This window comes from Budorcas taxicolor, chromosome 1 (genome assembly GCF_023091745.1).
Source record: "Budorcas taxicolor isolate Tak-1 chromosome 1, Takin1.1, whole genome shotgun sequence".
NCBI classification, from domain to species: domain Eukaryota; kingdom Metazoa; phylum Chordata; class Mammalia; order Artiodactyla; family Bovidae; genus Budorcas; species Budorcas taxicolor.
In genome coordinates, this window is record NC_068910.1 from 134,067,122 (window position 1) to 134,083,743 (window position 16,622).

Sequence of the window (16,622 nt, forward strand, 5' to 3'; positions counted from 1 at the left end):
GCCATGATCTTCGTTTTCTGAATGTTGAGCTTTAAGCCAACTTTTTCACTCTCCTCTTTCACTTTCATCAAGAGGCTTTTTAGTTCCTCTTCACTTTCTGCCATAAGGGTGGTGTCATCTGCATATCTGAGGTTATTGATATTTCTCCCGGCAATCTTGATTCCAGCTTGTGCTTCTTCCACTCCAGCGTTTCTCATGATGTATTCTGCATATAAGTTAAATAAGCAGGGTGACAATATACAGCCTTGATGTATTCCTTTTCCTCTTTGGAACCAGTCTGTTGTTCCATGTCCAGTTCTAACTGTTGCTTCCTGACCTGTATACAGATTTCTCAAGAGGCAGGTCACATGAGGGTAAATGAATGACAAACCAACCCAGGCCCCAGAGAAGTCTGCATCCTCTCAACATGTCTGCCTTTATCATATACTTCCAACCCATTCTACTTATTTTTTACACCTCCCTATCTTGAAGGCAAAGATTGTCTTTTGTAGCTCTAAATGTCAAATCTAGGCAGTTTGTCAAATCTAGGCATAGAAGATGCTCAACAAATGTCTCCTTTTTAATTGTGGATTAAAAGAAACTCTTCCAGAAGACCTAGATAGACATTTATCCAGAGAAGACATACAGATGGCCAAGAAGCACATGAAAAAATGCTCATCATCACTAATTATTAGGGAAATAGAAATCAAAACAACAATGATATATCACCTCATATGAGACAATGGCCATCATTAAAAAGTCTACAAACAACAAATGCTGGAGAGGGTGTAGAAAAAAGGAAACCCTCCTACACTGTTCTGGGAATGTAAATTGGTGCAGCCACAATGGAGAAAGGTATGGAGGTTCCTTAAGAATCTAAAAATAGAACTGCATATGATCCAGCAATCCCACTCCTGGGCATGTATCCAGACAAAACTATAATTTGAAAAGATACGTGCACTCCAGTGTTCATCGCAGCACTGTGTACAATAGCCAGGACATGGGAACAACCTAAATGCCCACTGACAGATGAATGGATAAAGAATATGTGGTACATATATACAGTGGAATACTACTCAGCCATTAAAAAAGAATGAAATATGCCATTTGCAGCAACGTGTATGGACCTAGCGATTGTCACACTAAGTGAAGTAAGTCAGACAGAGGAAGACAAGTGCAAGTACCGATACGATGTCATGTATGTGCGGACTCTAAATGTGGCACAAATGAACTTCACACGCATGCACCCGTGGCGGATTCATGCTGATGTGTGGCAAAACCAGTACAACACTGTAAAGTAATTAGCCTCCAATGAAAATAAACAAATTTAAATTAAAACAGAAATAGACTCCCAGACATGGTTGCCAAGGAGGAGGTGATAAGGATGGACTGATAGTTTGGGATTAGCAGATACAAACTGTTACATATAGAATGGATAAACAACAAGGTCCTATTGTCTAGCACAGGGACTCTATTCAATATCCTAGTATAAACCATAATGGAAAAGAATATGAAAAAGAATATATATATATATGTATGTATGTATAAGTGAATCACTTTGCTATACAGAAGTTAATACAACATTATAAATCAACTACAATAAAATAAATTTTGGAAAACTCTGCCAATGTTTATAACCGATTTGAATTGATGGTTCTATTAATTTTTTTTGAAAGACAAAGCACTGTTAAGATTGTCTTTGATTACATTGTATACTTTCAACATGCAGATATGAAGACTTTAGGCCTGCAGGGGAAAACAATTATGTCGATTTTTTAAACCACAAATTTAAATAATTTTATAGAAATTATTTAAAGTCAATATGAAGCCATCTCTGGAAATACACTCCATATTTCATCAGGATAAATAAACACATAGTTCTAACTAGCAGGTACAAAATAAGAATGGGCACTGATATGGTCCACAAGTGATCATGTTTCAAGCATGTTTCAGGATCGTGTGGTATCTTATCATGTTGATTCTGCAATCTTTTAACCACTTATCAAATACTGCACATTTATTTCTAGGTTGTCATCAGCACCAACAATGCAGTTATGAGAATCCTGTATATACTTATGGTTTGCTGTTCAGTTTACGGTTGTTTTCTTGAGATACAATTCCCCCAACTAGATTTACTAACTCAGAGCGATTAGACAGTTTTGTATTTCTTGTTACAGCCTAAAAGTTCATTCTCCAGAGAGGATGAACCAGAGGGACTTCCAGCTACTGCAATGTGAAGAGGGCAGAAAATCCTCTCTGTAAGAGATAGGTATACAACTAGAGAAATTATCAGAAACAATCCCCTGGGGCTCTAGAAATTTACCAAATGGAGACAAACTAAGAAGTGTTTATTTTTCTAAAACTGCTGGAGCTGAGGGTAAGAACAGTGAGAGCTTACAGTCTTCCTCCTGGGCTACTCGTATCCCCACTCCAGTTTTTAGTAGCATGGAGCTTGCCCCTGTGTCTATGTGGCCTAAGAGGCTTCCCCCTCTGCCAGCAGATGTGTGTGTGGGTTGGGAACCACAGTTGAAGCTGACTGATTATCCCAGTCTCTCTCAGGCTGCCCAGATCAGCAGTGTGGGGAGCTACAGTCTTTCTATGGCTCTCTCATTTCTAGAATCTCTCCATTAAATTTCTGGCTGGTACACTGCTCACCCTCACTGGTTCCACTTCCTCAGGCTAGCAAAGCTAAAAATTTCCCCATTCCATTTCTACTTGACTCACCACATTAAGCTTGTAAAGGCAGAGGCCACAAATTTGCTCCCTCTGGCAACAAAACTACTCCTTTCTGAAGAAATCATGACCCCAAACCTCCTAAGTTTGATGAAAAAAACAAATCAATTGATCCAAAAGGAATGACTCCATTGACCTTTCTTCCAACAATGCTTACATATAATACCTGATTTCCACTGACCTAAATAGTTTTTATTGAAATTTTTGATAGCTTAATAGATATGTAGTGATATCTTAATGGTGGTTTAAATTGGATTCACTTAACCCAGGTTCGATCCCCGGATTGGGAAGATTCCCTGGAGAAAGGAATGGCTACCCACTCCAGTATTCTTGCCTGAAAAGTCCCATGGACAGAGAAGCCTGGCAGGCTACAGTCCTTAGGGTTGCAAAGAGTTGAACACAACTGAGCAACTAACATTTTCAGTACCACGGCCTAGTTCATAATAGACACTGACCCAAGCAGCATATACATACTATCCCAAAGAGAGGCAATGCCAAAGAATGCTCAAACCACTGCACAATTGCACTCATCTCACACGCTAGTGAAGTAATGCTCAAAATTCTCCAAGCCAGGCTTCAGCAATACGTGAACTGTGAACTTCCTGATGTTCAAACTGGTTTTAGAAAAGGCAGAGGAACCAGAGATCAAATGCCCAACATCCGCTGGATCATGGAAAAGCAAGAGAGTTCCAGAAAAACATCTATTTCTGCTTTATTGACTATGCCAAAGCCTTTGACTGTGTGGATCACAATAAACTGTGGAAAATGCTGAAAGAGATGGGAATACCAGACCACCTGACCTGCCTCTTGAGAAACCTGTATGCAGGTCAGAAAGCAACAGTTAGAACTGGACATGGAACAACAAACTGGTTCCAAAGAGGAAAAGGAGTAATTCAAGGCTGTATATTGTCACCCTGCTTATTTAACTTATATGCAGAGTACATCATGAGAAACACTGGGCTGGAAGAAGCACAAGCTGGAATCAAGATTGCCGGGAGAAATATCAATAACCTCAGATATGCAGATGACACCACCCTTATGGCAGAAAGTGAAGAGGAACTAAAAAGCCTCTTGATGAAAGTGAAAGAGGAGAGTGAAAAAGTTGGCTTAAAGCTCAACATTCAGAAAACGAAGATCATGGCATCTGGTCCCATCACTTCATGGGAAATAGATGGGGAAACAGTGGAATCAGTGTCAGACTTTATTTTGGGGGGCTCCAAAATCACTGCAGATGGTGACTGCAGCCATGAAATTAAAAGACGCTTACTCCTTGGAAGGAAAGTTATGACCAACCTAGATAGCATATTCAAAAGCAGAGACATTACTTTGCCAACTAAGGTCCATCTAGTCAAGGCTATGGTTTTTCCAGTGGTCATGTATGGATGTGAGAGTTGGACTGTGAAGAAAGTTGAGCACCGAAGAATTGATGCTTTTGAACTGTGGTGTTGGAGAAGACTCTTGAGAGTCCCTTGGACTGCAAGGAGATCCAACCAATCTATTCTAAAAGAGATCAGTCCTGGGTGTTCTTTGGAAGGAATGATGCTAAAGCTGAAACTCCAGTGTTTTGGCCACCTCATGCAAAGAGTTGACTCATTGGAAAAGATTCTGATGCTGAGAGGGATTGGGAGCAGGAGGAGAAGGGGACGACAGAGGATGAGATGGCTGGATGGCATCACGGACTCAAGGGACGTGAGTTTGAGTGAACTCCGGGAGTTGGTAATGGACAGGGAGGCCTGGCGTGCTGCAATTCATGGGGTCACAAAGACTCGGACACGACTGAGTAACTGAACTGAGCTGATAGTGGTTTAGAACATAAATTCTACAATGAGATAGAACTGGGTTCAAATTCTAGCTGCCGCATATTCTGAGTAAGTGTATAACTTCCCTAAGCCTCACCTTTGCCATCTGGAAAAAGCTAGTAACAATGCCTAGATCTGAGCTGAGATCATCCATATTTAAGAGAGTATCTCCACACCAGGCATGTGGGACAGACTCAGTAAATGCTGCCTATTTTTAGCTACTAACAACATTCAACACTTAATCATAAAAGTTAGTTTGTTGAATGGACAGTGAATCTGGGCACTGTTTTTTCAAATGTAAACTGCGTTTCATTTCTTCTGACCTCTCTTTAGTGGAATCTGGATTTTGACCTTCCTGTTTTTAAAAATAATATGCTTTGGGAGGTTTGCTTTTATCAGTTGTGTTTATCAGAATAATTGTTTCCTTCTGTGACACTGCGTGGTGCAAATGTTTTTTATTTCTGTTTCATCAGATCCTTTTTGTCTTTGATGATATCTTCAATAGTCACAAATCTCTTTCCTGGGCAGCTGTTATAAATAAGGAATTTGTGGCTAAATAAAGTATCAAATACAGCCCCAAGTTAATTTTTTGATCCACTTACTCTCAACAATATATATTCACTAGCGATTTGACTCATTATTTTATGGCATCTGGTTTGTCACACATTAGGTTCTTATAGTTTAACTCTTTCTACTCTACCTATCAATGTTTAAAATTTTTAGCCAATATCTGTACAATTGTTAATCAATTTATTAGCCTTTACTGAATGTTTGTCAGTGTCATATACTGTGTGGGAATATTGTTGATGAAGACAAGGTAGAAAGACATGGTTTGGGGCAAAGGAATAAAACGAACATTTCCTTAGACAGATAGATGAGAAAGCCTGAAGACAAATGTGTAAGCAAATGTATAAAACAATGTGATAAGTGTTCATACGATTAGTGTGGCTCAAATGCTATGCTTGCATAGGAGAGGAGATCAGGGAATCCTTCTCAGAGTGCATCTGAAAAGTCAAATGGATTTTAAACTGCAAGTCAGCATTTTTCAGATGGAAGAGGAGGAGTGATGCAATTGCAGCAGGCAGAATGGCATTGCAAAGGTAGGAAGGAATAAAGAACATGATGTGTTTGGGGCACACATCTGGGTATAGCTGAACATACGTATATGGGTTATCATGAGAAAAGTGCCCAGGAAGCTAGGGTAGGAATATTGCCAAGAACCTTGCAAATCACACCAAGGAAGGTATTATATTCCAACGAAGGTTTTTAAGTAAAAGAGACAGGATGAGAATTTTACCCTAGAAAGATCATTCAGAGGACAGTGAAAACGAGAAAGAGGATATAGGAGGAGCTGGAGTCTGGAGATGAGCGTGGAGATAAACAAGAGTCTGGGTGCTGGATACGAGGGCCTGCACCAAGGTACAGGCAGCAAGAATGGAGGAGAGGGAGGGGTCAGCAAGAGCTTGGGACGTTTCTAAGATCTGGCAACTTCACTGACTAAATGTTGCGAAATGACCACACTTCTTTCCTGATAACCCACTAAGAAAACAGAAGAGGAACTAAATAGCCATAAACCCACAAACACAAGAAGAATCAGAGAAACAAGATAAAAACAAGTCTTGGAAGGTGGAGAGGTGACAGAGGAGTAGTAACAAACTGAGCAGAGCCGAGGAAGAACTCTAGGGCCTAAGAGAGGGTGCTGGCAAGGACCGGCCCAGTGGACCCTGCTGCTGCTGCTGCTAAGTTGCTTCAGTCGTGTCCGACTCTGTGCGACCCCATAGATGGCAGCCCACCAGGCTCCCCCGTCCCTGGGATCCTCCAGACAAGAACACTGGAGTGGGCCGCCATGTCCTTCTCCAATGCGTGAAAGTGGAAAGTGAAAGTGAAGTCGCTCAGTCATGTCTGACTAGTAGCGACCCCATGGACTGCAGCCTACCAGGCTCCTCTGTCCATGAGATTTTCTAGGCAAGAGCACTGGAGTGGCTTGCCATTGCCTTCTCCGTCCAGTGTACCCTAGTGGACCACAAAAAGTTCAGGACCAGGAAGCGGGATGGTGCAGGCGACTGTTCACAAGACGGTATGTGAAATAGCTGGGCATCAAGTTCCTTTCCTCTGTTCATGCAGCTGGGGAATAATCCTCTTTGCCTGACCCCTCCCCAAGGTGTGTGTGTGTTGGCGGGGGGCAGGGGGGTTCCTCTGAAGGAATCAAACCAGAGAGGGCCTGAACTTGGGACACCAGGCATAACAAAGAGAGAGGGGATGGAGCTAGAAACTGCGGGATTCAATGACGTCTGTATCCTAAGCAGTGGGATACCTCAACTCCCTTACATCACCTGGCTCTCTGGGGGACTCCCAGGCAAGAGATTAAAGGACTCTTCTCTGGAGGAACTGAAGAGCCACAGAGGAAATCTCTAGCTAATCACACTTGGGGGTCCTCTCATGAAAAAGCCAGCTTCTTGATCACTCTACAATGAGGTGCCCTAACCAATAAGCGCTGCCCAGGACACAGGTCTTCTCAACAGCTTTTCAGGACTCACTTCTAAGTAGAAAAGGAAATCAAAAGATCAACAGACATTTTAGTAAAGCCTCCAGTATAAAAGGGAGCATGAGATGAAGCCAAAGAGAAAAGAATCTAAACATCATCGGGCAGAAAAAGACTTTAAAGGGAGAATAACTAATATCACCTGGAAAATAAGCATTGTACCCATGAAACAAGATTGAGATGATTTTCAAAAATTTTTTTAAAAGATGAAGACAAATCAGATTACAACCAAGAGCTCTTGGAAATCAAGAACAGGGTAATATGACCAACTAAAAAGATATTTCCCAATCTCTGAGAACAGCTGGAAAGGCTAGTGAACCAATCTCAGAGGTAAATCACCAAGGACAACACTCAAAATTATATGTCAGAGCAGTCTAGTGGGGATATCACTGCTGCAGCAACCCAGGTTCCGACACCATTGACCCTGAAAAGCCCTGGATGGTGGAGCCAGGAATGCAGTCACCTTGCAGCCACTATCATGCTTCCAGAGAGTTCCTCAAAGTCCTCATCTCTTCAGGTTTCCGGTTCCAAGTATCTGATTCACTTGGAATCGGCTTATCTGATTAACTGAGGTTTGCTCCTGTGCCTGAACTCTGCCTGTAGGAGGGACTGGAAAACTGAGTGTCTCACATTTTCAGTTTTAAGTGTGAAACGCTTGCTTTGCCTCCCACCAACACTCACAGCACTGGAAATTCTTCAAACATAGGGAGGTCAGTCAATGCCAAGTAGGAAAAGAAGAGACAGAGAGGAATTCCAAGACAACAGCTTTGTAGCAGGCCTAAAGAACTCACAAACTAGAGGGGATCAGGATAGGAGCCACAGGACAGACAGGAAAAAAACAAATGGATATGATAAATGTCTTAAGAATTTGAACATTTGGAACTTAACATTGAGAGCCATTTGCCGTATTCACCGGAGCACACAGAGAAAAATGATGATAGAAAAACCAAGCAAATAGAAAAACCATGGCAATTATTAACCCCAGGAAACAGGAAAAGTTGGACAAAAAAGGCAATGTAATCATAGTGTAATATATGGCTCATAGTTAAGCAATATTTACTTAATCATGATAATATGAATACTAGCTACTAAAACTAATTTTTTAAACTGTGATGTAATTACATGGGGGACATTGGGTGAGAAATCAGAGTGGCATAAATGAGCTAGTCTTCATTTATCATAATAGTAAATTTTAAAAATGATACCTAAAACTGATATATCAAGAAGTAGCAATACAAATATATTATTTAGTAACATAAAGGTTAACACGATTTGGTTGAAAGTGGGATTTTCTGGGAGTGGAACTACAGGATGGAGAAGAGGGATGGTGTAGAAGAACAGAAGTACTATTTCTGGCTATGACTTTTAATTCCACTTGGCTTATTAAACTGTACTTGTTATTTTGACAAAAATGATATGATTAAAAAATTTTAATTATGCTCCTACCAGTAAGAACCATCCACCTATCTGGAGGTAAAGAAGGAAAAGCAGGTGTACAAAAGAACCCAAAGCAATTAGTTTTGGACATCTCTTCTATGTCCCCTGTCTCCTTCTCTTTACCCACACTTGTCTACCCAGACCTCAGGAAACAGGTTAATCTACGTAGAGGAAGGTACTGGGCTTCAGATACAGAGAGACCTGGGTGTGATATCCAGCCATGCAGAATACCAGCTCTGAGGAGTCTTTGTCATCTCATTGGGATGTGGGGTCTTCACTGGTAAAACAGGAAGCGCTAACAACGATTATATGACATGCAATCATGTATGCCAAGTACCTAGAATACGGGCTTCCCAGGTGGTGAAGTGGTAAAAGCATCTGCCTGCCAACAAGAGACACAGGTTTGATCCCTGGGTCAGGAAGATCCCCTGGAGAAGGAAATGGCAACCCACTCCAGTTTTCTTGCCTGGGAAATCCCACGGACAGAGGAGCCTCGCAGGCTACACATCCATGGGGTCACAAAGAATCAGATACAACTGAGTGAGCACAAGCAAGCACCTGGAATATGGAAGACTAAACAATTCTGAGTTCTCTCTTTCTCTTGGAATTTCTCACGCCCCAGAAGTCTCCCTTGAGCGTCTCCCTCTGTCTGCAGATACGAGGAAGCAAAGAAAAGCTGTGCTCTTTATCTCATCTCCTGTCTCTCCATCCCCCTCCTGCCTGGTTTGGGAGATTCATCCTCCAAAGACGAAATAGACTGAGCCCTTGCCAGGCAGTTTGTCACAGCACACTTCCACTTCCCTTGAAGGGAGAAACTGGTTCATTCATGTTGGCTCATTTTTGAGTAAAATGAAATTAATATATAATTACTAGGTAGACTACAGTCCATGGGGTCGCAGAGTCAGACACGACTGAGCAACTTCACTCACTCACTCACTCACTCACGGCTCCCAGCCCTAACATACAAGAGTAGATAGAAATTTCTGCTTAAAACTACTCTATACCAGACTAGAATTATAAATTCAGCTGATAACTGACCATAATATTTTAAAGTAAACATGAAACAAAATTAACAAGGATTTTAAACCCAGCTATAAAATGACCTAAGGATCTGAAAGAGGGTTGTGATAACTCCCAAATTAGGAGGCCCTGGTGTGACTGCAAAGCACCCACCTTCTCTGCTTGGCCTGGGCTGGTTACTTGGCTCAGGGATGAGTTTTGCTCCATAGGCTCCCCTAGGCTGATCCCCTTCACTTCTGGGACTCTGTGCATTCCTGTGGGGCCTCTGCCCTTCCCAGGAGGCAGTAGGCCATCCATCAGCATCCCCAGGAGGGAAGGAAGCAGGGGACCTGAGGTCCAGGAGGAAGCTCTCTTGGAGGGTTTGCTTGCTGGCCTTCTTGGTCTTCCGCTTCTGATTCTCTAGGATCCCATGGCTCTCTCCTCCCCTGGGCTGGCTACTCTCCAGCGTCCTGGTTAGCTGGAGGAGCTGATCCATGTCCTTGGTGAATTCTAGCAGAGTGCCCTCAGAGGGGCTCTGGGCAATGCCCTCAGAGCCATAACTGGGAGCCTTCTCCAGAAGCAGGGGCTCAGAGCCCTGGAGAGCACCCAGGCCCTCCCCGGGCACCAACTCAGGCCTCTCCGAGAGGCTGCAGCCCCCCATGGCCAGGGAGAAGTAAGAGTAGTCCACCATGATGTACGTCAGCATGAAGTTGATGGTGACGATGGGGGCCAGGACATTCACCTGACCCACGAGGACAAAGGCCGTGGTCACCAAGCTGGTCAGGCAGATGGCAGCTACCGGCGTTTTATTTGGCCCGTTCTGCAGAAACAAAAGGAATTGCAGGACCATGAAACTTCATGGAAGAAAACCACAGGACACGATAGAAACACAGCTCAAACTGGCCCAGTCACTTCTCCCATGTGCTTCTTGGTGTGTTAGCAACAGTTCATCTGCAAGCTTGGGATAATGATGTCCAATCCAGAGTAACTGCTAACATGGGACAATACTATAGAACACGAACTTCACAAGTATTTCTCTTTTTGTCTTTCACTGGGTTTTAAAGTCAGCTTTGGAAATCAAAGAAATACAAAACTGATTCTTCCCAAGCTTTAATGGAGAAAATAACCTCAAGGGGAGTGGCAGACTCCGGAAGACACAGCAGATTCATTGGTGACCGAGGTGGGGCAGTTCCAATACCAAACATGAACAAACTCTCGCACATACATTTGTGCACATCTGTTACTAATGGGGGTGAGTATGGGTGACCTGCAGGAAGACAGAGTGGAGAAAATGTGCTAACTCCATGTACTGTGACCTGTCACTCCACAGAAGCTACTCCTCACAGACCCTGACACGGTTCTCGGGCCAAAAGCAACAGCGCTTCTAAGTCCTCGCCTTCCTTGACCTGAGCATTCCATCTGACCCAGCTGGTTGCTCCCTGGTCTCCTGGCTTCTCCTGCTGGTCCCCTTGTCAGTGGCCGCTCCTTACTCTCTGCTGCTGGCCACCCCACATTCCTGAATTCTGCATTCAGAGCACTCTCCAGCTCCATCCTTGGACCCCTCCTCTTCTCTACCTATCTTCCTTCTCTAGGACCTCAATCAGGCTCATGGCCTTGAAAACCAGTTTAATGCTCGTAGCTCCCAAATTTGAAACTCCAGTTGAAATGTTCCCCTGAAATCTAGACTTAGTCAACTGTACTCTTGCCTGGAAAATCCCATGGATGGAGGACCCTGGTAGGCTGCAGTCCATGGGGTCGCTAAGAGTTGGGCACAACTGAGCGACTTCACTTTCACTTTTCACTTTCATGCATTGGAGAAGGACATGGCAACCCACTCCAGTGTTCTTGCCTGGAGAATCCCAGGGACGGGGGAGCCTGGTGGGCTGCCGTCTATGGGGTCGCACAGAGTTGGACACGACTGATGCGACTTAGCAGCAGCAGCAGCTACTCAACATTTCCAGTTGATGTCTAATAGGATCTCAACCCAAGTAGTTCCAAAACCAAACTGCTAATCCCTCGATGTCCTGGCTCTCAAGTCTACTCTGAAGCTTCTCCACTTAAGAAAGTACCCATTTCATCCTTCTAGTTACTCAGTAAGCAAAATTCTTGATGACTCCTCTCATTCCCTCACTCTTCTTCAGGAAATACTGTCAGCCTTACTCTCAGGATAGACACAGGACCTAACCACTGCACCCACCTCCTTTATGCCAGCACTGTGATGGGAGGGACAGGCATGTCAGCTACATCCAGACCTGATCTATGAACCTCCCAGGTATGTTCCTCCAAGTGCATCCCCCTTACTGAGGATTGGAACAGAGTTCAACCTTCACAGGATGGAGGTAGCAAAGTCATCATTGGCCTGAGTCTCTGAGGATCAGAGGCCCTATTGATTTGAAACACCTTCCCTAGAATCCAGAGTAAAATTTTTTTTTTAAGGAGTAAAGATACATTTCATTGTTTTTGAAAATTACATTTTGGGTATACTTACTACAGCTATTTGCATGCTGCTGAACTGCTGCTGCTAAGTCGCTTCAGTCATGCCCAACTTTATGCGACCCCATAGACAGCAGCCCACCAGGGTCCCCTGTCCCTGGGATTCTCCAGGGAAGAACACTGGAGTGGGTTGCCATTTCCTTCTCCAATGCATGCAAGTGAAAAGTGAAAGTGAAGACACTCAGTCACGTCCGACTCCTAGCAACTCCATGGACTGCAGCCCACCAGGCTCCTCCGTCCATGGGATTCTCCAAGCAAGAGTACTGGAGTGGGTTAGCTATTCAGCATACTCTAACAATAAAACTATAAAAAATAAAGTAAATTGTCAAAAACTAATGAAATAAAAGGAGGGTCTGAAATAAGTGGAATGAGGTCTTAGGTAAACTGTAGAATATGCTAGTGATCCAGGAAGGACTTAGATAAGGGTGGGTTGTAATGTGATAAAACAGTCACACATGGACTTCTGTTACCAAAACACAGCACAAAAAAAGTCAAGTCACAGAATGGGAAAAGATATTTGTTAACACATGTAACTGACAAAGAGCAATTCAGAATGTACAAGAATCCCTACAAAATAATTAGAAGACAGACAACCCACTAAAGATAATGTGCAAAAGGATGTCTATTAAACATATGAAAGATGCCCAACCTCATTAGCAATCAGGGAAATGCAAATTAAGACTGTAGTGCTGCTGCTGCTGCTAAGTCACTTCAGTCGTGTCTGACTCTGTGCGACCCCATGGACGGCAGCCCACCAGGCTCCCCCATCCCTGAGATTCTCCAGGCAAGAATACTGGAGTGGGTTGCCATTTCCTTCTCCAATGCATGAAAGTGAAAAGTGAAAGTGAAGTCGCTCAGTTGTGTCCGACTCTTCGCGACCCCATGGACTGCAGCCCACAGGTTCCTCAGTCCATGGGATTTTCCAGGCAAGAGTACTGGAGTGGGGTGCCATTGCCTTCTCCAAGACTGTAGTGAGACACCATTAAACACCTACCAGATTGGCAAAAATTAAAACATCTGATAATATCAGGTATTGGCAAGAGCACAGAAGAATGGGAACACTTACCAACTGCTGACAGGAGTTTAAATTAACACAATTACTTTAGAGAAAGAGTTCAGTGTTATCTATGAAGCAAAGCTATACACAGCTTAACAACTGAGCAATTCCACTAACAGGTCTGGAAGAACTCCACACATGAGCCAGTCTACTACAAGAATGTTCACTGCACTGTCCATAATAGTCCCAAACAGGGACATACCATGACAGCAAGATTAGTAAAGAAACTGCAGCAAATGAGGAAATGCTATAGAGAGACGGTAATAAACAAGCCGCTGCTACCAGCAAAAACATGGATGAGTCACATAATGGTGCCTGAAAAGCATGCCATATTTATATGAAGTTTAAAAAGCAGGCAAAACTGAACTATTTTGTTTAGAGATACATATGGAGGAGGTAATCCAGAGCCGGCAAACCATGGTCCCTGGGCCAGATGTGGTCACCATCTGTTTATGTAAGCCCACAGGCTAAGGGCATGTCCCCTTGACCTCATGAGTCTCCTAGAGGCCAGAACAGAGTCCTATAAAGCAAGGTCCTTGGCCCAGGTCTAACAGTCATGCTGGCTGCTGGAAGACAGGAACTTTCATACACTACTGGTAGAAATACAAAATGATACAGCTCCCATGGAAGGTTGTTTTGGCAATATCTATTAATATTAAAATGCACTTACCCTTTGACCAGCAAACTCAATTAGGAAAATTGATCCTATAGATATATCTATCTGCATATGTGTAAAATTGAACACATACACACACACACACACACAGAGAGTATCCTCTGTAGCACTGTTCACTGGAAGCTGTACTATCTATAGGGAACTGGCTAATAAACTATGGTATATCCACACGATGGAAAAAGAAGGAGAACGTTCTTTCTATACTCATACGAAAAGACAGATTTCCAAGCTATATTAAATGAAGAAAAGCAAGGCAAAGAACAACGTACACAGAACACTACCTCTGTAAAGAGAAAGAAGGATTCATGAAAAACTAATAAAACCAGCTATGATAGGACATGGCTACAGGTGATGAAGAAGTAGAAAGACTCGTGATGGAGCAAAAATTCTCAGGGTATCTTCTATTTTTAGTTTTGAGTCCTGTACACACATTATCTTGGAGAAGGAAATGGCAACCCCCTCCAGTATTCTTGCCTGGAGAATTCCATGGACAGAGGAGCCTGGCCGGCTACAGTCCAGGGGCTCACAAAGAGTCAGATACAACTGAGCGACTGAACAACCCAACTACACATGTTACCTAATAAAAATTAATTAAAATAAAATACAAGGCACATACCACATGGAAGTTACTAGAGAGGATAGTCACTTGTCCTACCTGTCCACACTGACTGGTGGATAAGAAGCAGAGGAAGGTAAAGGGAGGGATTAAAGATGACTTGTACCTACATGGCATCAAACAAGAGTGGGGCTGGGGATGGGACTGCGGTGGGGAGAAACCCTGTCGTGTTTCCACAACACAGAAATCAACTACAGCTTGCAAGATGGGTTTGGGTGGACTCCGGGAGTTAGTGATGGACAGGGAGGCCTGGCGTGCTGCGGTTCATGGGGTTGCAAAGAGTCGGACACAACTGAGTGACTGGACTGAACTGACTGACAGCTTGCAAAACACATTATTGGGAAGTGGGGTTTCTCAGCTTCCTTCTTTTGTCACCCCTTCAGTTTTAGGAATTTCTCATTTGATTTGACTCGACCAAGTTGTATCAGTTAGGGTTAGGGCTATGAGGATTCACAGGGAGCCCAGAGACGAGAAGTGTGAGAGTTCAGCATAAAGCGACCCCAAGGGGAAGTGAATCTCCAGGGTAGAGTTAGAGCTGCAAGGACCAGGTCCTCTCCTCACCAAGAGGTTCTTCCCTCTAGGCTAAACTTGGAGGATCCAGAATTTATTTTTACTAAGGTTTGTGGCACTACTTCGCTCTGCTGTGGCAGGGTCCATGGTGCTATGGTGACAGTTAACTAACCCAGTGCCGAAGTGCTCTGGGTGGCTATGACATTGACAGACGCTTTGTCCAGTGGCCCCAGACTAAAGAAGCCAGAGGATAGGGGTGCAGGCTTGTTTCTCCCTACCAGAACCAGACGAGCGGCTCTTATCAGAAAGATTTAAGCAATTTATTGGCCAACAGTCAGTTGGGCGGCAAAAATGTACATTTCTCAAAGAAAAGGTCACTCACCCCTTGCCCCAAACAGGCCAGCGCGGGGATCACTTTCTCCTGGGCGATGCATTGCAGGATCCGGGGGGCTCCATAGAGGCCTCCCATACAGGAGGCCAGGGATGAGATGTACAAGCCCAAAAGGAATAGGAAGCCCACTAGGGACACCTGTATGAGGAAGCAGTTTCATTACTCAACATCAGAATCTGCTTCTGCTCCCTTCTGCTTCCCTGGTACCCACCCACCCACACCCCATCTGATCATAAATCCTCCAGATTCGACATCTTAGATAAATTCCAAACACCTCAGATCCACCCCACCTCCTTGGCATTGCCACCATTTCAGTTTGACCCACCATCACTTCTTGTATGGACTACACAGAGCTTCTCAAATTGACTGTGTCTGATTCATCCAGTTCGGTTGCTCAGTCGTGTCCGACTCTGCAACCCCATGAATGGCAGATTCATCCAGAGTGCTTGTTAAAACACAGATTTTCTGGGTCTTACCTCACAGTTTCTTGATTCAGTAGGTCTGGTATATGGCCCAAATTTTGGATATCTAACAAGTGTGTGCATTCTCAGCTGCTTCAGTCATGTCTAACTCTGTGCCACCCTCTGGACTGTAGCCCACCAGGCACCTCTGTCCACGGGATCTTCCAGGCAAGAATACTGGAGTGGGTAGCCATTCCCTTCTCCATGGTCTAACAAGGGCCCAGGTGATACTGATGCTGATGGCCTGGAGACTATCCTTTGCGAACCACTGACAGCAACAATGCTAAGGGCTAAGTTCTGTCCCCAGGCCTCTGCCAGCATGACCTACATGCACACTGGTCATAATGAATGCCCCTGCCATAAAAATATCAATGGCTCCCCAGTGCCCTGCCATACCTGGCCCTTCTTGGTCTGTGACACTTCCAGTCCCACACTCTGCACACTCAGAATGCATCAGCATGATTTCTCTGCTTGCTGGAACCCTCTGTCCACATCCCTAAGCCACTCACTGTCTGTCTCTTAAACTCCCAACTGTGCTTCAAGACTCAGCATAAACTTCCCCTCCTTCATGAGCCCACCCGCCAGCCCCTGACATGAGTGGGTGCTCCTCAGGGCTCTGCTGCGCCTCAGTGTGAGGCTGGGGAGCACCGGACACACACTATCTCCTCCACTGGCTTCACTTCCATGGGGCTCCTGTTTAGTTCATCCTGGTCCACTTGGTGCCAATACAGAGAGTAAGTGTTCAGTGAGAGAGTGAGATCCACATCACCCACAAGGCACCAGCAGATAGGAGAGAGGGCAGAGTCGCTCTGCCTGGTGTCCCCGTGCAAAGATCAGTGCTGCTGGTGTGCAGCTGTGTCCCACACTGTCTGTCATGAGCCCCTGAGCCCACAGCCCCCTCCTGAGCTGCACTTCATCTACACCCACAG

General features: G+C 44.3%; 1 protein-coding gene across 1 annotated transcript in view; it reads right to left on the bottom strand.

Annotated features, from left to right (window-relative positions):
• SLC12A8 (solute carrier family 12 member 8) overlaps positions 1-16,622 on the bottom strand; it is a 145,477-nt gene that overhangs the window by 16,647 nt on the left and 112,208 nt on the right. Inside the window, exons 11-12 of the mRNA XM_052645168.1 lie at positions 15,224-15,370; positions 9,664-10,309 (exon numbers count right to left, since the gene is read on the bottom strand). Coding sequence (XP_052501128.1) covers positions 9,664-10,309; positions 15,224-15,370 — 793 coding nt within the window. The remainder of the gene's footprint in view (positions 1-9,663; positions 10,310-15,223; positions 15,371-16,622) is intronic.